The 23,077-nt window shown below is 40.3% G+C and overlaps 5 protein-coding genes across 5 annotated transcripts; 4 read left to right on the top strand and 1 right to left on the bottom strand.

The window, feature by feature from the left end:
• The first annotated feature begins 6 nt into the window (after positions 1–6).
• LOC107833195 (cartilage intermediate layer protein 2-like) lies at positions 7–5,917 on the top strand. Its single transcript, XM_016661762.1, has 8 exons — positions 7–39; positions 163–276; positions 383–526; positions 2,755–2,784; positions 2,892–3,063; positions 4,195–4,301; positions 4,406–4,583; positions 5,475–5,917. Coding segments are annotated over exons 1-7 (585 nt in total). The 5' UTR covers positions 7–38; the 3' UTR covers positions 4,423–4,583; positions 5,475–5,917.
• Positions 1,852–2,552, top strand: LOC103153205 (histone H2B 1/2-like). Its single transcript, XM_007574027.2, has one exon. The coding sequence runs from the start codon at positions 1,872–1,874 to the stop codon at positions 2,244–2,246; it is 375 nt and encodes a 124-aa protein (XP_007574089.1). The 5' UTR covers positions 1,852–1,871; the 3' UTR covers positions 2,247–2,552.
• A 1,525-nt stretch (positions 5,918–7,442) lies between the features above and the next one.
• On the top strand, positions 7,443–8,196 carry LOC103153206 (histone H1-like). The gene has a single exon (XM_007574028.2). It carries the CDS (start codon positions 7,463–7,465, stop codon positions 8,063–8,065), a length of 603 nt encoding a protein of 200 aa, XP_007574090.1. The 5' UTR covers positions 7,443–7,462; the 3' UTR covers positions 8,066–8,196.
• Positions 8,197–8,493: 297 nt separating this feature from the next.
• LOC103153192 (histone H3) lies at positions 8,494–9,808 on the top strand. Its single transcript, XM_007574010.2, has one exon. It carries the CDS (start codon positions 8,717–8,719, stop codon positions 9,125–9,127), a length of 411 nt encoding a protein of 136 aa, XP_007574072.1. The 5' UTR covers positions 8,494–8,716; the 3' UTR covers positions 9,128–9,808.
• LOC103153212 (arachidonate 15-lipoxygenase B-like) lies at positions 9,666–16,313 on the bottom strand. The gene is made up of 15 exons (XM_007574035.2): positions 16,241–16,313; positions 15,975–16,142; positions 15,560–15,764; positions 15,377–15,458; positions 15,042–15,164; positions 14,859–14,962; positions 14,468–14,634; positions 14,248–14,388; positions 13,594–13,797; positions 13,430–13,516; positions 13,184–13,353; positions 12,310–12,431; positions 12,133–12,233; positions 10,790–10,960; positions 9,666–10,226 (listed from the first exon to the last, which is right to left on the bottom strand). The coding sequence occupies exons 2-15, from the start codon at positions 16,116–16,118 to the stop codon at positions 10,047–10,049; spliced, it is 2,001 nt and encodes a 666-aa protein (XP_007574097.1). The 5' UTR covers positions 16,119–16,142; positions 16,241–16,313; the 3' UTR covers positions 9,666–10,046.
• Between the last annotated feature and the right edge of the window lie 6,764 nt (positions 16,314–23,077).

The raw sequence follows: 23,077 nt of genomic DNA, 5'->3' as shown, positions 1-23,077 counted from the left end.
CGCCAAACCCTTCAGGACTTTCACAGGCTCAGTCCAAAAGTAAGAGCGCTGCTGATTCTGTGTAGAAGCTGCTGTACTGTAGCAACAAAATATTTCTGAATGGTTTGTGTCTTGATAGTTTATTTTAAATACATGTTTTAAGGTATTTATTCCTTGTTTAAGTGTCTTTTGTCAGCAAAACGTCTGTGAAGAGGAGTTCTTTCAAATGGGCCTGTGTTTTTATGGGTGTGGTGTGTTTGCTCCTACTGGCTGGAAACATCTACCTCGCAGTCCAAAGTAATTATTTTTAAATAAAGGAAAAAAATATCCAAATTTGTATATTTACTGTGTGATGGGACATGCTGTAAGAGTACTTATTTTGTTTTCCTTCGTGTTCCAACAGAGACTCAGGACCAAAGCATCTGGAGAAGCCACAAAATGCAGCTGGAGAAAAATAACTCAGATTACAGGAACCTGACTGAACAGTTGACTATTATTAACAATAAACTCAAGGAAAAGATAAACACCTTGTCCAGCAAGCCCTCCGGTAAGGATAAAAAAAAAAGAGTAGTATTTCACGTAGTGAATCAAGGAATGAGACACACCTGGGAAGCAATCGACAGGGAAGACAGGACAGGGACAGGACTAAACACAGAAAACTTTGAAAATAACTACACAGAAAACACAGAACACAACACTACAATGATCACATTATATTTCTTATATATATATCTGTCCTTACAATATTTTCATTTGTTTACACTTCTTCCTTTAAATGTTTGATGTAAAACAGTATTAGTGATTCTGAAACACTTCAGTTTTTTTCCATATGTGTGCTGTGTAGCTGCAGAGTTCAACACTCATTACAATAAGTGAAACTTTTTTTAACAAAAATTTAGAATATGACTAGTAAATAGTAAATATGTTCTCCAGCAACTAGAATTTAGAAGCAGAATCTCAATTTTAACGAAGTTTTTCGTTTGTCTTTGTAGAGTCCTGGTTGAAAAGATGGTCTCTCAAACTGATGGTTCACATTTCTTTACAAACATCTACAAACATACAAATAAAATACCATTAATAACTCTTAGTGGTTTTAACCTTTTCCCTTCACCTATAAACCTGACTTTATGTAATAACATTAAATTTACAATACATGTATTTAATTAACTATAACATTTCTATATTACAAATGAACTAAAACGTATTCCAACTGTTTCAACTGTTCGACAGTTTATCAAATATTAACACTATTTCATGTCGAAACATAAACATTACGCTCAATAAATACAATGCTCTTGTCAAAACACTCATCTTGTTCCCTCATCAACCAAGCGCTAACTAATTAATTGTTTAGACCTTAGTTGGACTATTCTGTAGTTACCTCCCTTTAACTGTGACTCGTACGCTCTCTTACTCTCTGCACTATGTCCAAAACAGTTAATTGTCAGTTATTGTCAGAAGTTTGTGTAGATCACTTAGCAACCTTGTCCCTTTAAAAACCCTTCCAAATTAAAAGCATCGGTCAAAAGGTTAAAAATTAACTATTGTTTAAATGAGGAAACAAAAAAATACTAATAAAGTCATTTACAGTCTTACTATGAAATCCTGTGTTTAGCTTGTCTTAAAGGAAACAGTGTTGTGATTTTTCAGCTTCATCAGTACATATGTTGCAATAATTCAGTTTCACCTCCTAATCCGAGTTTTAACATGTTCTGTGAACACTGAATTTGCGCGCGCGGGGATTTTCAAACCACTGATGCGCTGCCTCTCATTGGAAGCCCGCTGAACGGCTCAGCCAATCACAGTAAAGGGACGACACAGCTAAATTTACATGTATTGTGTATAAGAACAGTCTCCCGAGTATACCGCTTTACTTGTCATTTTGGGAGAAGATGCCTGAACCCGCGAAGTCTGCGCCCAAGAAGGGCTCCAAGAAAGCCGTGACCAAGACGGCCGGCAAGGGAGGCAAGAAGAGGCGAAGGACCAGGAAGGAGAGCTACGCCATCTACGTGTACAAGGTGCTGAAGCAGGTCCATCCTGACACCGGGATCTCCTCCAAGGCCATGAGCATCATGAACTCGTTCGTCAACGACATCTTCGAGCGCATCGCCTCCGAGGCCTCTCGTCTGGCTCAGTACAACAAGCGCTCCACCATCACCTCCAGGGAGATCCAGACCGCTGTGCGGCTCCTGCTGCCCGGCGAGCTGGCCAAGCACGCCGTGTCTGAGGGCACTAAGGCGGTCACAAAGTACACCAGCTCCAAGTAAACTGTCCGCTGCGGAAGTTACTCAACCCAAAGGCTCTTTTAAGAGCCACCAACTGTGTCTGAAGAACGCTGATCCTGACACTTTAATCTGTTATGTTGAAGACTGCGCTTGCGATAAAGTCGATATTTTATAAAAGTTGATGTACTGAAAATAAAACTGAACTTAAACTTTCTATATTTTGAAGGGTAAGCGGTAAACATTGAGTTTTTGCAGTGATGCAGCTGATAAATCTGGATGTCTAGTGTTAAAATGAAAATTATGATTTTGCACTTCAGTTTTAATTAAACTTGCGTAACATCCTGCTTTCATAGCTTGCTGTTGCTGCTTATGTTCAACTTAAACTCAAGGGTCAGGCCAAAAACTTGGCACAAAGTCGCCAAGGGTGAAGGGAAAAAACGCATTAGATTGCGCTTGTTGGAGCGTTTATAAGGTTTCGACGTTTTATCCACAGGTAAAGTCTGTTCATGTTTCACTTTTTAGTTGAGATTTTTTTTTTTTTTCCCCTCAGGACCGCCCTGTGAAGTTCCTTCCCACGTCCGTGAGTACCAGTGCTGTTAATCACACCGTATCAAGTTTTTATTCTAATCATTTTTAACTAGAGCATGTAAATAGTTTAGAGCCTTAATCTGAGTATTTCTGCTCCAGAGGCCTGGACGCAGTGGTTTGATAGAGATGATCCTTCTGGAACTGGAGACTGGGAGACCATCGTGGATCTTCGCAGGGAGAATCCGGGGAAGATCTGCCGCGACCCAGTAGACATCGAGGCTGTTACTCTCTCTGGGCTCGATGCGAGTCAGACCGGGGAAAATATTTATCTGTAAGCATGGTTACAAAGTTAATCACAAAACCTGAAATTTATTCATTTATTTGGCAGGAACGATGAGTTAGCCAAAACTAGCTAATTCTGAAAATGCATCGAATTAGCTAAAAGGCTAAAAGACTATCGGTAAATTGAATTGCTAAAAGCAAACGATGATTTTACTCCCAGATTTGTGTGTGGATGATGCGTGTACATGTTAGTAAAAGCTGGGCCATCTGAGTTTTGGTCTGAGTCTAGTGTTTTTATCCTCTGACGTTTCTCACTGTGCTTGTGCCGAAGTGGCAAACACGTTAGTTCGGTGGGAAACGGTATATCTCAGCACTTATAATATCCTAAAATTATTTATAGGCATATTGTGCATTTTTGAGTGGTACGGGAGGCTAAGTGGTCTGAAAAAGGACCACTGGGTGGCGGAATGGTTCGCTGGCCGGAGAAATAGCCAGGCAAACACGGGAGCAAGACGGAGCAAAACTTAAATGGCCCACTTTTTACTAGCATGTAAACGTATCATCTCCACATAAAATCTGGGAGCTTCCCCAAAGCTTGAAATGAGTCTCAAATACTCGTGCACTTGTAACTCGATCTGTGCGTAAATGCAGTTTTGTGTGTGTGTGTACTTTTTCAACATTTAAGGGCACAGGAGAAGGTTTGTTTTATTTTTAAGGTTTACAAATCCAGTATTGCACGCACAGATATTTTGGGATCATTTTCACTCCATACAAGTACATGATGGATGAATACATACAAACAGGAAGTACAAACCTGGGGAAACTAAAACGATTATAAAATGTACAAGAAATCATTCAAACTAATTTAATCCTTTTTCTAGATGTCAAAACAAACTTTTGGTTACATGGTGGGATTAGGAGAATGTATTACTCAAAATGTTGACAAATTTTAGCAGAATGTTTGTTGAGTCCTGTAGTACTACGTGTTTCAGTTTATTTTTGTGACTTCCTGGAATACATTTGGTAGTTTAGTTAGTTCAACATAGTTCTGTGTTTTCTCCATCTGCAGAAAATGTCTCACTATATTTCAATGGAAACACAAATGCTTTAAAATGACATACGTTTTTAAAATTGTGTAAAAGCACTAATTCATGTTTGAGCATTTTCTTTCCCTTTTCAGAAATGATCTGGAAAACGGCTTTGTCTGCAGAAACCAAGATCAACCGGACTGGGAGTGCTCTGATTATAAAGTTCGCCTCAGCTGCGCACCTGATTCCTGTGAAAATGGTGCAAATTTCAACAAAAAATATTACAGCACCCGATTAAGAATTGATTAAATTATTTGAATTTCTACCTTGGCAGTGCAGCCGTTTAACTCCGTTCTCCTGCAGTGTGCTGGACCAAGTAGTACAACCGAGACGATCCCAGTGGATCTGGGGACTGGGAGCACCTGAGCGCCCTGATCTCAGAAAACCCTGGAGGAGACCTTTGTGCTGAACCGGTGTACATCGAGGCCGCTACTTTCGACGGCGAGATCCCAGCCATCAGAACAGGAGAGAGCTTCTACTCGTAAGTCGTCCTACAGCAGGACTTTCCAAACCTTTCCATGCCATGTTCCTGCTGGCAGGCTACAAAATGTGTAAAATGTTTTTTATTTACCATTTAATAATTTAATGCATTCATTTAGCATGAATGTTGCCCCATATATTCTGATTTTAGTTCTTTGGGGATTTTTGCAGCAATGTTCTCCACAGCTGGACTGCTGGACGTTCCTTCAGTCTTTTTTCTTGACTGAAATTTTTCTGTTTTGCTCTTACTTTGAAAAAATAACATTTCAATAAGTTACTTTAGAATAAAATCTAAATATTTCTTACCGTCCGACAGTGGCGTAATTCATTTGTAACGGCAGCATAAAGCTATGTAGGAGTTTAAAATATATAAATGTACAATTTTTAATAATACACAGTTAAAAATTATAATAGAAAGGTTTTGTGCAGTTATAATAGAAATAGCACTTCAAGAGATATGAAACTTAGTAGGAAGATTTTTTTAAAATCTTAATTATTTTAACTTTTATAAATTATGATTGAAAATCAGATTATATTTTGATTTAAAAAATGCATTATCAAAAACTAACGTTTTCATATTTGTATTTCTTTTCTTCGTCTTTTCTCCAACTTTCTTTTCCTCTCTACCGCCCTCTGGTGGCTCTTATTTTGAAAAATTGTGTCCTAAAACAAGTCAGATTAAAAAGACCACACAACTCATTCCCTTTTACCTTCCTATCTATGAAAGCCAAGATTACACTCATTTTTGGCACAAATTTGAAATTTTAGGGAAATATTTCGCTGAACTTCAATGGGGACAAAGCATGAATAAGTTTACTATCACAGGATTTTATTGGCTAAACTGCTTTTTGCAATAACTTGTGCTAACTCGGCATCATCTGTTCACTTTCAGCTACAGTCCCACCAAGGGGTTTGTTTGCCGCAATAGCGACCAGAACACTGGAACCTGCAGGAACTACAAAGTTCGCTTTGGATGCTTCTGCCGGATCCGGATGGTACGCAAACGACAAGCTCCCTGAATCGGCAAATAAAACTCCACTTCTGATCATGACCAGATTTTCCTTTAATCATGTAATTACTAAAGTAAGCTTTTTCTGTGACATGCTTTGGGATTTGTTGGTGATTCTTTAATAAAATTTGCAGTGGTGGGAATATGTGCTTTTATTCCTCTCAGAAGGAATTATGGAATATAATCAAGGTGCTGTATGACTTCAAAACTCAATGAAAAACAAATGTAATGGAAATTGACTGTTCAATTGTATGTTTAAGATTTATAAGTTGCTTTGAGGGAAAAAAAAACTTTACTTTGCAATAAAATGTTTATTTGCTATCAATTTTACTTGAAGTTATTATCATTGGAGATTTTCTTTTCCATAGTTCAATCCCTGGTCCTCAGGACTTGATATCCTTCATGCTTTAGATCTGTCCCTAAAAATAGGTCATCTAGTTTAAATTATGTGTGAGAGCGTTGATAGTTGCCATGATTAAACTGTCAATATTTAAACACTCGTTTTTTTTCTCAGGATATAATAGAAAATGTGGCAATAAGTAGCTTAGTTTTAAAAATGATTAAAATGGAGAATTCAGAAGCAAAACAATTGAAGGCATATGTTTAAGTCACATTTTATTCAGGCACACAAAGGAAGCCAGAAACGCATAACAGTCTTTCAAACTAACTTTGTAAAGCCCAGCGCAGACTGAGAAAGTGTAGAAAATACTTTATTCAGACACCAACATTCAGTTCGAGCGCAGTTATAATCTTAGAAGTGACTTTTTATTAATTTCAGGAGTTGAGAGCAGAAAATCTGACTTTGATTAGCGCTGCTAGGAAGTCTGGCAACAACATGAGACGCCATCATCAGTGTGTTTGCTGATGCTACAATATCTTCATTTTAGGACGAAAAGGGTCTCCGCGGCTGGTTGTTTTTATTCTCAGGCTTTACACTAACATGTNTATTGTTTCCTCCTGTGCTTTAACTATTGTTTTCCTGTCTATTTTACTTGGACTGAAGAGCAAAATCTTACATCCAATCTATGTTATCGTATATACATTAAAGCCCATCGTTTTTTTCTCAGGATGTAATAAAAAATGTGGCAATTAAAAAAGAGATTAAAATAGAGATAATTAAGAAGCAAAACAATTAAAGGCATATGTTTAAGTCATATTTTATTCAGGCACACAAGGGAAGTCAAAACAATACTCCGTTTCAGACTAACTTTGTAAAGCCCAGCGCAGATTGAGAAAGTGTAGAAAATACTTTATTCATTCAGTTCGAGCGCAGTCATAATCTAGAAGTGACTTTTTTATTAATTTCAGGAGTTGAGAGCAGAAAATCTGACTTTGATTGGCGCTGCTATGAAGTCTGGCAACAACATGAGACGCCATCATCAGTGTGTTTGCTGATGCTACAGTATCTTCATTTTAGGACGAAATGGGTCTCCGCGGCTGGTTGTTTTTATTCTCAGGCTTTACACTAACATGTTAGGAAGCGATCAGACAGTATTTGATAAGGATGATAGGATCTGACGAGGAGAAAGGATGGAAAACACAGCGATTATCAGCGTGTTCCGCCGTGAATCGGTGCAGTTTTCAGGCTCCGGTAACAAAGAGCAGAAAGCTTCAGAGATTTCCAGAAGCTGAACACGAAAAGAAACTAGTCCGCTACGGATCCGCTACACTGTCGGCCCGCAGCGCTGATCCAACACAGAGATTTCAGCTGTTTTAGGTCGCCGAGAAAACACAAAGAGAAGCCGTCCATGTTGCTGCGAGGAGCCCCGGACACGGTTGAGTCTCCACGGTTCTCATGGTGTGTTTAAGTGCCGCGCGCTGCTCCGGGTTTCTCATTTCCACTCTGACTGTTGTTGAGTCGCCAGCAGAAGATGGCAGAAGTCGCTCCAGCTCCACCGCCCGTCGCTGCTCCGGCCAAAGCGGCCAAGAAGAAGGCCTCCAAGCCCAAGAAGAGCGGCCCCAGCGTCGGCGAGCTGATCGTGAAAACCGTGGCCGCTTCCAAGGAGCGAGGCGGCGTGTCGGCGGCCGCCCTCAAGAAGGCTCTGGCCGCCGGAGGATACGATGTGGACAAAAACAAAGCCCGAGTCAGGACCGCCATTAAGAGCCTGCTCACCAAGGGAACCCTGGTCCACACCAAGGGAACCGGGGCCTCCGGCTCCTTCAAGATGGGCAGCAAGGCCGAGACCAAGGCGAAGAAGCCCGCTGCTAAAGCTAAGAAGCCCGCGGCGGCGAAGAAACCCGCAGCGGCGGCGGCCAAGAAACCCAAGAAAGTAGCAGCCAAGAAGCCTGCTGCTGCTGCTGCCAAGAAGTCTCCTAAGAAGGCCAAGAAGCCAGCAGCCATCAAGAAGGCAGCGAAGAGCCCTAAGAAGGCGGTCAAGAAGGCCACTAAGAGCCCTGCGAAGGCAGCAGCCAAGAAAGCTCCAGCGAAGAAGACCGCTAAGCCCAAAGTCAAGAAGGCAGCAGCCAAGAAGTGAACTCCATCCCTCACAGACATCCTCTACACAAAGGCTCTTTTAAGAGCCAATACTGCAACGCATAAGAGCTCATTCCGTCACTTATAATCAACAGAGTATATATTTTCTTCAAATAAAAATGTTTATAGGAACAGGTCTTGAGTATGATCGGGAAAAAGACTTGATTACTTGTTTTCCATTTATGTATTGTGAGTTGAGTAACTTTTAATACTTTATATTTGCTCACATAGCACTTTAAATACAATTATATATTGTAGATATTAATTTTTCAAATATTTATTTCGGATGCTATTTGGTTCTCAAATAAATTACATAATTAAATTATTGCTAATTATTGTTAATTTTTTTTTCTGTGTGACTTAGTCATTCCTCCTATCAGACCAACCAGAAGAACTTCCTGCACAGCGGGGTATGGACCATGGCCCTAAAATATTGATGGGAGGTTCACGGACTTTTTCAAAGGAGCTTCCTCCAATAAGCAGCCACCAAAAAGCCCGGAAGGCCGGTTCTGTAGGCGGAGTTGCATCTGCCCACCAATCAGGAGCTGAAAACTCAAAAAGCGTCTCCGCCTCCCAGTTGCTACTCCATTTTAAAAGCAGCGAGGCTCAGAACTGCTCCATATTTTCTCTGAGTTTAGAGAAAATTTAAAGGATGGCAAGAACCAAGCAGACCGCCAGGAAATCCACCGGAGGCAAAGCCCCCAGGAAGCAGCTGGCCACCAAGGCCGCCCGCAAGAGTGCTCCGGCCACCGGCGGCGTCAAGAAACCCCACCGCTACAGGCCCGGTACCGTGGCTCTCCGGGAGATCCGCCGCTACCAGAAATCCACCGAACTGCTGATCCGCAAGCTGCCCTTCCAGCGGCTGGTCCGGGAGATCGCCCAGGACTTTAAGACCGACCTGCGTTTCCAGAGCTCGGCCGTCATGGCTCTGCAGGAGGCCAGCGAGGCCTACCTGGTGGGGCTCTTTGAGGACACCAACTTGTGCGCCATCCACGCCAAGAGGGTCACCATCATGCCCAAAGACATCCAGCTGGCCCGCCGCATCCGCGGAGAGAGGGCGTAGAGGCCGCAGCAGCTCATGCAAACACAACGGCTCTTTTAAGAGCCAAAACACACACACCTACTGAGCAAAGACCTCTTATTCATTTTTTTCATTAGCTGTGCTCGCCTAAAACCTATTGTGGGTGATTCTTGTCGATGTATTAGCATTTTAGAGGCTGCAACATATTCAGAAAATATATTTGCTAAAATATGGTCTTTTCAGACTCCTCAATCTGAAATTATGTTCCTGGGGTTCAGTCCTGCCCTCGGTATGGTACTTTTTTCCTCAGATTCTTCCTACACATTTAAACACTACAGACTGGAACATCAAATCAAACCTATATTTTAGGATGTTCCCAATCTGTTCTTATTCTGTAACCTCATATTTTAGCTTAACTTGGCAAATATGAATGTTAAGTATATTAATAAAAACTTAATTTAGTTTTGCTAATAAATTGGCCAGCAAAGAATCAGCTGACCAATATCTTCCTTGAATTTAATGAATGCCCAAAGTTGTATAACTTCAAACCCAATAAGGTCCAGACAGACACTGATGAAGCCATTTTAAAATCAGTTTATTATGTAATCAGGTTCAACATGTTATTTCCCTGGAACAAAGAACATCAGAATAATATCTCTAGCCATAAATCAAGCTGTGGTTGAAAAGCTCCCAAACATGAAAGACCATACTACACCTCTAAAATCCATCTAAAAAAAATCAGAATATATGGTTCTGCTTGCTATTTCATTGCAAATAGCTTCAAAGGTCACAATTAATTCCTGATGGTTCTGCGTTCTTACAGAAACACAAGGTTTTTATTACAATCATTTAAGTTTTCTAAGATAACAAGCAGTAGTTTCCCTCCACCAACCCAGAATCACCCTAACTTATTCCATGCTGTCTTGTTCAGGAGGAACCGGAACCGATGAAGGATCCAACCCTAAACGCTCACGCTGTTCTCCACCACCTCCGGGTCCAGGTATGTGTAAGCCAGCTCAAGTGCTTTGTTTCTGGCTTTGATTTGTAGACTCAGCTCATTAAGTTGCTCTTTGAAGACCTTTATGTTTTTCAGGGGAACATCTTCAATAAACCGCTGCTCTGGGTAGTTACCAAGAAACTCCTGTTGACGACAGAGGAACGTTTAATCTGGTTTCCATCGTGGTTTCAGTGACTATTTGCATACAGATCAGAATAAAAATACATCTGTGATATTTGATGATTATGTTGAGGGTGTTGTATTAATGCACATCATCAGAAAGACTTTCATAGACTGCTCCATGATGAATGAATGGAGCAGAGGTTCTGGTCACAATTATCAAAAAGGAAAAGCCCACTGCTGTATTTCCACCTTTTAATTAAAAATCTCACATGGAGGGTAATATTTCTGCCAAAGTCCACCTGGGTGCGTCTTAGCCAAAGTGTGTACCAAGGGCGCAAATGGGGCGGGGCTAAAGACCACGCACTCAAACCCTTCAACAAAAACGTGCATTTGAAGGGCTCAAGGGCGGAACAAGGGTGGAAGTATGAGCATTGGGGCCGGACCATAGTCACTCTCAGAATCTGATGGGGTTAATGTCAAAGTTATTGCCACCTGCCGGGATCACACAGTGATTGTGACCAGAACCACCCGGTGGAGATCAGATCTTAGTTAGGAGACATGTTAACAGAACCAGGGCTACTTACAGAGTCAGTGGACTCCTTGCTGAGCAGCCAAACTGCGGCCATCGACTGCACGGTAATATCCGAAGAAGGCAGTGTGTCCAGTAGAGTTTTCTCTGTAGCTTCTCCCTTTTTGGAAGGCGGTGGCCGTTCCAGGGTCGCTGGGCAGTTGGGCATCCAGCCAATGAAGTCATACTGCAGGAACCAAACCCAACAGACACCAATCAGTTCCAGCTGCAAGATCCTCTGTCTGACTTGATGAGTCTTGACTTTTCAGACTCATCAAGTCTGAAAAGTCTTGATGTGGGTTAGATTCAATGGCCAGATGATTAAATGTACCCATCCAAGAAACAAGTGTTGTGACTTATTTACGTTCACTTAGTGTTAAGTACATGATTAGTGACTTATTTACAATTATAAGCTAAGCTAAATTTACATGATTATTATTACTATTCACTGAATTTAACATGATGATACATAATTACAAAAAGGTGAAGTGAAACATATTTACATTCTAAGTGATTTTGGAGAGAGGAAGTCTTTTATTTTGAAAAGCACTTAACAGGATCTAGTTTTGTCTTTTGTCACTTTCTTGCCTTCTGTTGATTTCGGTTGCTAGGTTACGAATAGCCTTCTCAGCTGTCACTGTTGTTTGTGCAACAAAATCTGAACCAAAAATGTTCAGCAGAGACATATGAGCCTCTGTTATGATTGAAGAAGCTTTCACTACGTAATAACAAGGTTTCATAAAAATGTTGCTATTGCTGAAGTATACTGTTCTGTTACTGAAACCACTTAATTATCTGCTGCCAGTCACCACATAAAAAAACGGTTATAGAGAGCCTGGATGCAGCTAATGAAATAATGAGCAAACACTTAGTTCTTCACTAAACGCATTTTACGTCCAGTAATATTGCAACAATGACAAATCTAAGTTGTACTGTCAATCCCCTGTTGTTCTAAACTCCATCATAAACTAAAATGCTCGAAATGATAGGTCCACTGCTGCTGCTAGCTGAGCTCAACATGGCAGCTTTCACTGCTTAAGAAACGAAAACAGATGCTAACGGTTAACATAATGCATATCTGAGACCAGGTTACTATGGTAACAGCTACCAAGAGGAATCCCAAACCGTCCCTGTGAATCTCCACTTCGATGATCAGTCAGAAACTTCCTGAACAAGCTAACGTAAACTTCCCCTGCAAGACAGAGACATCTCTTTGCTTCACACGCTGATCTTTGTTTTTAAAATAGGACTGCCTCTCAGCTTCTAGCTGGACCAAGAGCAGCCCCAAAGTGTCCAGAGACCTGAACATTGATGTGATTGACGCTCTGCAGCAGAACTTCAGTAGTTTGAGAAACTTACCTGTCCGGCGTTCACAGCCGAGTGCTGTGCTGAGCAGGTGAAGATCACCATGGTGACAAACTTCACCAACTCGCCTACGGTGTCGAATCTCTTTGGAATACCTGAAAATTAGTTAAAGTGACGTTCAGTATTGATAGAAAGTTGACTTTTCAAGCCAGGATGAAAACATTTACCCACCTGTGTTTTTCTCAGAAAGGAACCCATATGAATATATATCACCGATCCACTTCTGCAGAGCCTGGTCTTCCTGGACCATCTGATTGCTCTGGTAGTAATACTGGAGGGTTCCCTTCACAAAGCTGTAGGAACATTCAGGATTCATTCCTGCTGCAGCTTACAGTCAGCACATCAGTCCAAAGTCAGACTGATGTTTTATAAAAGAAAGAAACGTTTTCCAAAATACTTTTCAAAATTTTTATACAACTTTTTATAATTTTTTTTGTGCAAAAATTTTCAACAGTTGCTTATATTCTAACTTCTAAGAAGAAATGAAAAGGGTACAACATTTTGTATTCATAGTAAACCCAAGGGTTATGGCAGCTTCACATATTTATAATTTTTTAAAGTGGCTGCCTGCTTTGAGGTTGAATTATAGGTGCAGTTTTCTCCAAAAATAAGCTTCAATAAATCACAGAGGGACTTTATAAATACACTGTAAAACATGTGACGGTGGTTTAACTTGAAAATGAAAATCCACCTGCTGCCTTGAAAATACAATTTAAGTCCACAAGGAAGTTGTTTTGGTTTTCACTCAGAAACTAAAGTTCATGAAGGTGATTTAACATTGTTTCATAAGTTCATTGATCTTGAATTGAGTTTTAACTTAATGCTGCAATTTAAACCAAATAATTATTTCACAATATGCAAGACAAAAAAACTGTCCTCACCTGGTTAAAGAGCCACATTTCTCCATTATTTTATTCACAATATCAAGTTAAAATAACTACTTATTTTACTCTAGAATAATTTAAATTCTTGTTTCAACAACTAGATCAGAACTTCCAGTTGAATCATTTTTTTTAACTCAGGATTAAAAGCAAACAGTCTGTACCTGTGGATGATGTCCCACAGCTTCAGACCATCGTCTCTGTAGAAGAAGTTGGGCACATCCTCCAGCCCACGGTCAGAGATGTCGTCTGGTAAGCAGAGGGATCTGTAGGTCATGGAGGAGAGCGCCTTCCGCAGAATGGTGAACATACCTTCACCACCAGAAGATGCAAACTAGAGGGGAGACGGTGTCTGTAACTTGGTGATGTAGGTGTGGACATAGTTCCTGACTCTGATTTTTCTTACTTACCTTGGTGAAAATACCATTATCAGATATGAGAAGTTGCCGTGCGAGGCAGTTGATCATCAGCGTGTAGCGAGTGTGAGGCATGAGAAGCTGGAAAAGGTCATTTATTAGCAACACCACCAGAGTTACCTTTGTGTGAAAACATTCCAACTAATGATCAACAATACCTTGTAGAGAGGATGCATCATGGGTATTTGGCGCAGCAGAGCCACTGTGAACACCTCAGCCAGTAGGTGGGTGCGTAGCAGGTGAGAACTGAGTTCATGCATGTTAAAATCTGCATTTTTCACAAACGTCTTTGCCAACAACCAGTCCCACTCTGAGTCAGTGGGGAAGAATACGGGGTTGTCCTCTGCTGGAATCTGTTTCAGCTGCAGGATGAGCACAGAAAATGATCCACAATCATTCTGGTCCACTTGATGACCCAAACTGATCTATGCTAATGAACCAATACAAAATGTAAAACTGATCTGTGGCAGATACAGGTAGCAATGCATGTACACCTTAAGTCCAGACAAATGAGTTTTATCATACAAACTGTCATTGATGCAGACTTAAGATAGAACTTCAGTTATCAGATTTACAGCAGTTCCCTCATCTATATACTAATGATGTATGACTTAAACTTTTTGTATATATTGCAGCAGAATCTCTCACTGAAACTTCTAAGAAATTAATGTAGCTGGACTTGTACTTTACTTTTTTGAGGATATCAGGGAGTCTTGAAAATGTTGAGCAAAGTTCCCTGACTTAGTGCTATGCTGCTAGCACGAGGGCTATCTAATCTATCACCAGCAACTAAGTTTGGACGGATACCTCACCTGAATTGCAATCGGCATCAGTTTGTCATCAGTTTTGTGCAGCAAAACAAGAGGAGCCGCCAGGTACTGCTGCTTCCCATCTATGATGTTTGCCTTCACTCCATCCAACATCTTGTAGTCACACAAGAAGATGTTGCCTTTCTGTTTGTAAATTTCAGCAGAAGGTTAGTTACCAGGAGGCTTAACAGTCTAAAAACATGACTCACCATCAGATAACCACCTTCATCTCATCTGTCAGACTCTGCTTCCCATCCTTGAAGACCATCTCATCAGTCACCTGAAAGTTCTCAGGCAGAGTTACACAGCGCTGGATCATCATCGGGTTTACTCCGTTCAGAAACTGGTAGCCGAAGAAGGAGTCCTCCTTCCAATTCTGATAGACATATTCTGAGAAAGATTTCATGTTTTAGCAAAGACCGTTCGCTGCTGTCTAAATCTGACCAAACAGCAAAGACCCTTGGGTCAAAGTACAGAATACAGTTCCTGAACCTGGAATCAGCCTAATGATTACTATGGGATCAATGGGGTGATGCCAAGGGGTCAGTAGATAGTAATTGTGAAGGTTGAAGTGTCTACCAGAACCAGAAACATGCTTATTGATGACGCAGTACCAGATATTTCAGTGCGATGGCAGCAATGCAGACGTCGTATGTCTTCAATATTAGTCCACTTCATCTTGTGGTCAACCCATTCTGTCAGCTTTAGCTCAACAAGCCTAAACAATGGAAATAATCATTAAGTTCAACATTAAAACCCATTTCAGAAGGAAGTAAAACCAGGGAGGGAAATCTTACGCTGTTCCTATAGTCAACCACATCTCTATTTTCTTCTTGTTGGAGAAACTCGCATCAAGGGGCAGTGAACTATAGGACTCTGCTTTAATGCTGTATGGTAATCCATCTTTAGGCTGATCCCAGCTAAGGCAAACAGAAAAGAGACAACTGGTTTTAGCAAAGGAGAAATCAACATCATGTTTTCAGGATAACTGAACACTGACGATATTCAGTAATAGAGCTACGTTTATAGAAATGTTTCCCCTTTCAGAGGGTTTATTAACCCTTTCTGATGGTGCAGGCTGGGTAAGCAGGTATAAAGAATGGACAGGATTAAAGGGTTGGATGGTTCTTACCTATAGAGGGCACGCTGTTCTTCGAGATCTTTTGTCCAACATAATTGGGTGATGTTTTCTTCTTCTTGACTGAGAAACTTTGCTAAAGAATAAAAAGTGTTATTCAATAAAATTTGTTGGAGATTTTTCTTCCTCACAGTGTCAGTGTATTCTTTCTCTGCAAGGTGCTCAACGTGAACCAACCTGATCCTTCCTGGAAATAGTGATCCTTGCAGTCAGTGATCCATCTGTAGATCGGGAACTGGTAGATGTCTCCCATTGGTGATTCCACCACCACCTTAGCAACAAACCACGAGCCGTTTGGGAACACCAGATGGTGTTCCTTCTGCACAATGATTGCTAAAAGCTCACCAAGTGGTGTGGTGCATTCCACCTTATGAGTGAATGGCTGAAAAAACAAGGAAAACATCTCAAATGAATTCCCCAAGATTCAACTAAATTATCCCAGTGGTTGAGGAGAAACCTCAGTGGAGTGAACCAAACTTATAAAAGAGCCTGCTTTGGCTGAGCATATCGGAAAGTGGTCAGGGTTTAAATAATTCAAAGCAAAATTAAATGTGCAGAGTTTGAAGATGAGTAGAAAGAGTTTCATCCTTACATTCAGTTTAAAGGATGGGATCCATGTAGTGAGCTTCGTGGGGTTACTCTCACCATCTGTCCCCACCAATGTGATGCGGAAATCATGGAAAGTGCTGAAATGAGCAAGATCTCCAGTGTAGATGTTTACTTTATAGCTCACCATGTTTTCCTAGAGAACAGATAAAACCTGAAAGAGGAACAACCAAGAAGCAACATTAATCTCAGGAGAAATCACGTCTTGCATCAATACAAACCTGTTTGTTCAACCAGATAATTCTTACTTACTTCAACTTGACCAAGATGATCTTCTGAAGACCTGCTTGAGCTGATATAAGACCAGGTGGCGGATCAGCCTTTTTATACTCTCAGTTAATGTGGGGGTGGTCTGGTTGCAACAGTCCTATTGGACATAGCTACTAATAAACACTTGAACTGAAATACCTAAGAAATGTTCCCATAACACCCACTCAACTGAAATTTCATTCTTCAGAACATTTGCTCAACAGAAGCTGGTTTGACTGGATCACTCCTTCCTCAGCATACAGCTTGGATGAGGCTATGCGGGTGGGAACACGGAAAACAGGTCAAAGTCCAGTAAAGTCGGTCCTCTTATGTGAGAGCAGGAACTTTTGAGTTACTAAAAACATAACTCGGAGTTAAACTGCTTCCTGCTCATTAAGCAAAGATTTTATGATGTACAGAAATTAGTTTAAGAGAAATGTTCCGAAATGGCTCTATGGCCAAGTTCAGGCAGACCAGCATGGAATCCTTCTACGCACAGGATGTGTTTATATCTTCACAAGGCTTTTGCACAGACTTCTGTTCATTTTTAATTATTTTCTATTGACCCTTTAAACACGTGACGTCACTCTCTTCGAAACTCTGCCCGCTCCGCCAAAACGGACGTCAAAACTATCAATGCGCTGCCTTAAAGCCTGGCAAAAACAAACAAACAAAAAAAACCGCACGTCTGGTAGCCCCATATCGCAATTTAGTTGATTTCTAAGTAAAAATGGTCACAGGGCGCTGCGCGGTCGGCTGCACAAACAGACAGGGGTGAAAAACAAACTTGTCATTTTATTTCAGCGAGGAAAGACGCAGCGGCGATGGAAAGCAGCCATAATCATAATGACTGGCAGCGTAACCGGGGATTTGCAGCGGACTTTTTTTGTTTTACAAGGTAAGAATATTAACGTACACATACTTTATAAGTATGTATGCTGAGAAAAATATCAAATATCGCTTTAAGGAGAAGGTACCATCAGTAACCATGGAAACAGTGCTCCACCGTCATGTAGCCTAGCATGTACGAAAAAAAAAAACTGGATAGCGTCTCGCCTTCTGTACGCTTTTAAGGCTGCTTCGGTGTTTATGACATAGTAATATAAATAATTTGATGTGAATTCAGTCAAAGTCGGTAATTTGATCAACACGTCAGGAAGGAGGAAGTAGCTTGCTGTTTCACGCTTCTGTAAATACCTCCATTTATCACTTCCGACGTCCGTCATGGCGCTTTGAATTAATGACGTAGGGCCAATTTTTAGGCCCGAGCAGCTAAGCGCTGCGAGAGCCTATTGAAACTGTACTGTTTATTAGGCCCGAGCAGCTAAGCGCTGCGAGAGCCTATTGAAACTGTACTGTTNGGCGGTGGCCGGCGGGAGGCGGTGCTGGAACATCCGCGGTGGCTATAGGCTTGAGCGGCGCTTGGCTGCGAGGGCCGCTTGAGGCTCCGCGGAGCTTTAATCTGACTTTCTTCCCATCTAGACCTGTACAAGTCCTAGAGAAGTTGAGCCATGATAATCCTCTCTAAAGAACGGACTGTTCCTTGCAGTCCGAACCTATCTTCTTCTGTGGATGATCCAGACCACACAGTGATGGATGAACACAGGACAGGCTGGACGGTGTAGGTCAGACTTCTTGAGTTGTTGCAGGAAGTCCAGGTTCTATGTGTGAGAAGCATCTCAGATCCAGAGATACACTTAAAAAATATGCCAACTCACAGCCTAAAAAAAAAATCAAGTTTATGAAACTTAAAAGTGTCAGTATGCAAGTTGTACACCTTTAGTTTACAGAACAGGACTAACTTGATCATTCTGAGTTGCATTAACTTGTGAAATTTCAGTGACTAACTTAAGAAATCTGAGTATTTTGGAATTATTTAATCAAAATCCAAAACCTTTTGTTAACTAAATCTACTTATATAATAAGAAATTACTTGATTGAAACGTTTCCTGGCTTCTGTTTTTTATTTGCTTCTCTGCTCAAACTTTGACAGAAAATATTGAACAGTAAAAGGTTTTTTGTTTCTTTCAAAATGCTTTGATACTTAAAACATTTGAAGCATTGTATTGCAATATTATGCAAAAAATTATTTTCTTTATTTTCACTTTTTTCTTAATAAAAACTATTATTTAAATTAAGCTAAAGGAAGATAGGAAAACAACATTTTAAAAGTTTCTGTGTGTTTAAAAGTTGAGTAGGATATACATCTCATTCATGGTGCAGTTTAATGCAAATGTAAATGCTAAAAACTAGCTAATAAGCGCTCTATTGCTCTGAAAAGTAGCTTCATTCTTGATGAAATGGCTGGATAGATGGAGCCTTGGAGTCTGTTTTTGTCTTAAACATCTTAAAACCAATTTTTGTTACAAATAAAGTGATTTAATTAGTTGCTGCTGATGGTGGCCCAATGCATTGTGGGACACCTTGCTACCCAGTCCCTGCCGTCATATATTAACCAAAAGCCTCAACAGAATCAATTATTGCAATATGTAAAAACTAATAAAGTTATGTTGTGAGATTTAAGTATTACAAACCTAAAATAACATGATGCATTTTTTAGCTGTACATAAAGTAAATAGCAAAGACATCTTGGCATTGTAAGTTATGAGTGAATAAAGTCCAGACTTTTCCATGGTAAACAATATTAAGCTGAAGTGTCACAGTGATGCAAAGTGTTCAATGTTTTCCTCTGAAATTTAGTAAGGGGAGAAGTAGAAAGTAACACAAAAAGAAAAAAAAACTAAAGCACTTTTTACGTGTATGTATTATTCTTAAAATATTCCAAACCAAAAAAAAAAAGTACAATTATCAAAAACGTACTCTTTCTAAATTAACCAGAGTAGAGTGAGGTGATGAGACTTTTCATCCACAAAGTCCAATGAATTAACTAAAAGTGAGTGTTGTTAGCAATTTGATGAAACTGGTTTATTATTTTCAATTAAATACAATGTTTGCAGTTACAGTGTGGGGCGGTTCCCAGGAACTGACAGACAAACAGACACAGTTGAAGGTGTGGAGATGTCCCAGCTTATGTCATACATTAACACAGAAGTGTTAATGTATGACATAAGCTGGGACATCTCCACACCTTCAATTGGTTTTCCACAGAACCGGGATTGTTTGGTAAAAATATGTTTAACGGATCCAGTACCACTGAAAAGAGCCTCAGAGAGCCACCGGCTAAATATCCTGAGACTGTTTCTTTCCTTAATGAAGGAGTTTATACCCAGCAACTCAGAGAAACTCTGCCTCCGCCCTGAGCAACAGGTGGGGTTAGGTGGGCTCTGCTGCACAGGATCAGTGCATTTCTTAACTATTCTGATTATAAATCTGATGAAAACTTATAATCATGTAGTTTGACTAACTGTTGAGAAAAGTAGGGGTGATATAGAATAGAATAGAATAGAATAGAATAGAATAGAATAGAATAGAATAGAATAGAATAGAATAGAATAGAATAGAATCAGAATCACATTTATTATCTGATCTCTTCTTGGTTCTTACTACTACTTTATGCCAGAGTACATCCTGTTTTACTCATGCCTCTTATCATTTCTATGTTTAAAAGTACAGCTATTCTGCACTTTTAAACCCTCTAAGTTTTTTTTAATTGTTAAGTCTAATGCTCCGTTCACACTGCAGCCTGAAGTGACCCAATTCTGATTTTTTTTTTGCCTTAGTGCGACTTGCATCTGATTTTTTCATGTCAGTCTGAACAACACAGGCGAATGTGACCCAGGCCTGTTGGGATACATGTCCGATTCAGATGTGACCTGAATCTGAACGGCCAGGTCGCATTCACCCCGCCTATGGCTTTGGGAAGCAAAGATAAGCACATAAAGATAAACCTACTGATTATTTTAAATTACAAAGTGATGAGACAGAAGCACAAAACTGCTCTGCTTTGCAAAATTATGCTATCCCCTCCCCCTCTTAAACATTTCAACATTTTTTCATATTTGGCATATTTAATGGAATTTGTATAATAAACCAACAGAGAGTAGAGTGTAACAGTAAAGTGGTAAGTGGTTTTAAACAGTAAAGAGTTGTTTGCGCTTGTATTTAACCCTGATTAAACCGATAACACTAAATAAAATTCAGCCATCAAATTATTAGACTGACTCAGATTTCACAGAATTCATAGAGTCCATTAATGATGGCTGATCTACACTGGTGATACTCGACAAACGGCGAGTTCAGAGACGCGCAAGCGGGAAGAAAACAACCACCATGGCGGACTGTAATGAGGATTAAGTTGTTAATATATTGGATCTGGTTGCACAACAATTTCAAAATTGTAAGCTATGCTGGTAATGATTTCTTTGAGACACTAAACAAGTCTGATTTAATTTCATTATCTGGAGCTCCTCCATTTAAGTAGTCTTTCTGAACTGCCTGGTGTTTCCTGAGCAGAACCATGACAGAGTTTCATCCTGCAGGACAGCCGGGTTCTTTCCTGCTCACTCAGAACCGAACCAGTGAAGCTGAACAGAAGAGGTTCTGTCCTCAGGCCTCCAGGATCCACAGCAAAATCTGATGGGACAAAATCAGAGCTTGTTTAGGGAAAGCAGATAATAAAATCAAATCAAAAATCTGCGGCTTTTGATGAAACTGTAACTATTCAAACCACAGGATTCGAATGAACGTCTAAACCAGGTGATCAGGAATCGTTGGTTGTTGTTTGTTTTCCAGAGAAGCTGTTGCTGATTATTGTGAAATCTCCTCCGTTTATTAGCTTTTTTCTCAGGAAGCTTCACCTGAAAGAGGCCCCACTACTGCAGGCTGTCAATCACCCTCCTCCTCCAGGGAACAAGAAGCTTTTCAGTTTGAACGTTTTTGGATCATTCACAGACACAAACACATTTGATGTCTATTGATAAATTTAATGTCTTCTTAATGTTTATTATAATTTCATGATGTAAAGCACTTCCTTGTTGCTAAAATGTTTTGTACAAATACATTTGAAGTTGAGGCTTGAACTTCAATACAAACAGAATGTCAATGTCAAATTTATTTACTTTAAAACAGGTATAAAACTGCACCAAAGTGCTGTACAAGAACGACATGACAGAGTAAAAACAATACATCAATTAAATGCCAAAGAGTAAAAATGAGTTTTAAGAAGTGAAGATAATGAGTTTCTGTCTCGGCTTGTGGTTTTAAGCTTCTCTTGGATGGACCTCTCTCATGCGGTCCTCTTACTTTAATTCATAGAAATGGTTTCTTGATCTGATTTTCCTTCCGTTTCTCCTTTTCTAATGAAACCAAATGTTTGTCTTAGGAACCAGCAGATGGCAGTCTCAGCTTGGACAACCCTTAAATCACCATATTTCAAACCAGATGTCTGTAAAATCCATCTAGTTACTTTGTTTCATGGGTCTTTTCCTCTTTTTGATAATTTAGTAAAATGTTTCAATTGCGATTTGCCTTTTATAGAGTGGAGATGTTCTATTTTTTTACTTTAATATGCATGTTTTCCTTGATGACAAACCAGTAGAGATTCATTCTTCAATAGAGATTCCTAGTTGCAATTGTGCATAAAACAATCAGAACCACTACTCCAGTGGCTCTGATCTAAATTCTTCATGTCCGTGCAAAGACGATGTTTTTGAGAAATCAATGAGAAGTGTCCTGACTTCTCCTCTGTTGACATCAAAGTCATCCCTACTCACTAGTTTGGCTCCAGGTGATGATATATGATCAACAGAGAGGAGAAAAGGAGGAGGCGACTTGGTGTGCAGATGGGAATTATTGGTCCCAGTAAACACCTGAAGCCAGAGGGGGAGAAACGTCTTATTCACATGCAAGTCTCAAATTGCTTTTCTCCATCCACTTAACACCAAAGATAGCGAGGCATCTTTCCCCAGCACATTCAGGGTTCACTCTATCTCCTTCTTTTTTTTTTTTAGCATATTATGTAATTTGCTGCAACGGGCGGAAAGGCCTCTGAAATACATGCACTTTTCTTCAGCTTGAGATCATCTCTTCTTGACAAAAGAGTCCTTTCACTCCAAACTGCAGGGTGCTCGCCGATTTCCTAGAAGCTATTGATTGGAAGTGGTGCAGCTGAGGAACGGCAGAGGAGCCATGAATGGAGACAGAGGAATCTCATTTTTATGTTCTCCAGCTGGGAGCTCTACTGCTCGCTGCATGGTGTTTTAACAGGCAGATTGATAGAAACAACCAGATTTTTTTATGTTCTGCTTTTAGTGACCATATCTTGCCATTACTGACTCATGATGTCTAATAATCGGCTGTTCTTAGGGAAATTCAGATGTCAAATCAGTGGAGTCGACACATTAACCTCATTACTGCTTATGTAACAGAGCTCAATAATCCTGTTTGTGCCCCATCAGCACCCCACACGCTGACAGAAAACCGAGTGGGAGGAAGAAATGTCATATACCTCAGCATTTTGTCCGCATTGGCATGGAACATGACAGATTCCCCGTCTGGGTCGCTTAGCACTGACGGCTTGCAGGGAGGTTTCGCCTGTCTGCTTGGCTCTCCTTCAGTTGCCCCTTAATTCTGCTCTGTTTCTTCAGATGCCCCCCTACTCTCCACCCCAACTCCAACTCTTTGTCAAGGCGCTGCCATAATTATATAAGACTTACATAAACCTTTATTTAGCTGGCAAACAATGAGGAATATCTTGCTTTGAGACGATACTTTACACAGTGACAGCAGTGAGAAATATTCGCCCACGCTTTGTGAAATTTATCATTTAAAACTAATAAAGTTGTCACGGTTGGGGGAGGATCTCCGAGGCTCATATGTTTCTGTATTATGCAGCGGCGACGTGAAGCCGGAGTCGGGTCTGAGCTGAATGTTAATTTCTGC

This window comes from Poecilia formosa, unplaced genomic scaffold (assembly GCF_000485575.1).
Source record: "Poecilia formosa unplaced genomic scaffold, Poecilia_formosa-5.1.2 Scaffold342, whole genome shotgun sequence".
In the NCBI taxonomy this organism is placed as follows: Eukaryota; Metazoa; Chordata; class Actinopteri; order Cyprinodontiformes; family Poeciliidae; genus Poecilia; species Poecilia formosa.
The sequence above is the reverse complement of the archived record's forward strand: the minus strand, read 5'-3'. Positions and strand labels throughout refer to the sequence as shown.

Bases quoted from the DNA above. Each gene is read 5' to 3' on its own strand.
- LOC107833195 (XM_016661762.1), top strand. The intron at 527-2,754 runs GTAAGGATAAAA...TTTTCCCCTCAG, and splicing joins CTTGTCCAGCAAGCCCTCCG to GACCGCCCTGTGAAGTTCCT. The intron at 3,064-4,194 runs GTAAGCATGGTT...TTCCCTTTTCAG, and splicing joins ACCGGGGAAAATATTTATCT to AAATGATCTGGAAAACGGCT.
- LOC103153205 (XM_007574027.2), top strand. From the start codon at position 1,872: ATGCCTGAACCCGCGAAGTCTGCGCCCAAGAAGGGCTCCAAGAAAGCC.
- LOC103153206 (XM_007574028.2), top strand. From the start codon at position 7,463: ATGGCAGAAGTCGCTCCAGCTCCACCGCCCGTCGCTGCTCCGGCCAAA.
- LOC103153192 (XM_007574010.2), top strand. From the start codon at position 8,717: ATGGCAAGAACCAAGCAGACCGCCAGGAAATCCACCGGAGGCAAAGCC.
- LOC103153212 (XM_007574035.2), bottom strand. From the start codon at position 16,118: ATGGTGAGCTATAAAGTAAACATCTACACTGGAGATCTTGCTCATTTC. The intron at 14,635-14,858 runs GTACTGCGTCAT...AATCTTTCTCAG, and splicing joins CCATCGCACTGAAATATCTG to AATATGTCTATCAGAATTGG. The intron at 13,354-13,429 runs GTAAGTAAGAAA...TCTCCCCTCTAG, and splicing joins ATAATGGTATTTTCACCAAG to TTTGCATCTTCTGGTGGTGA.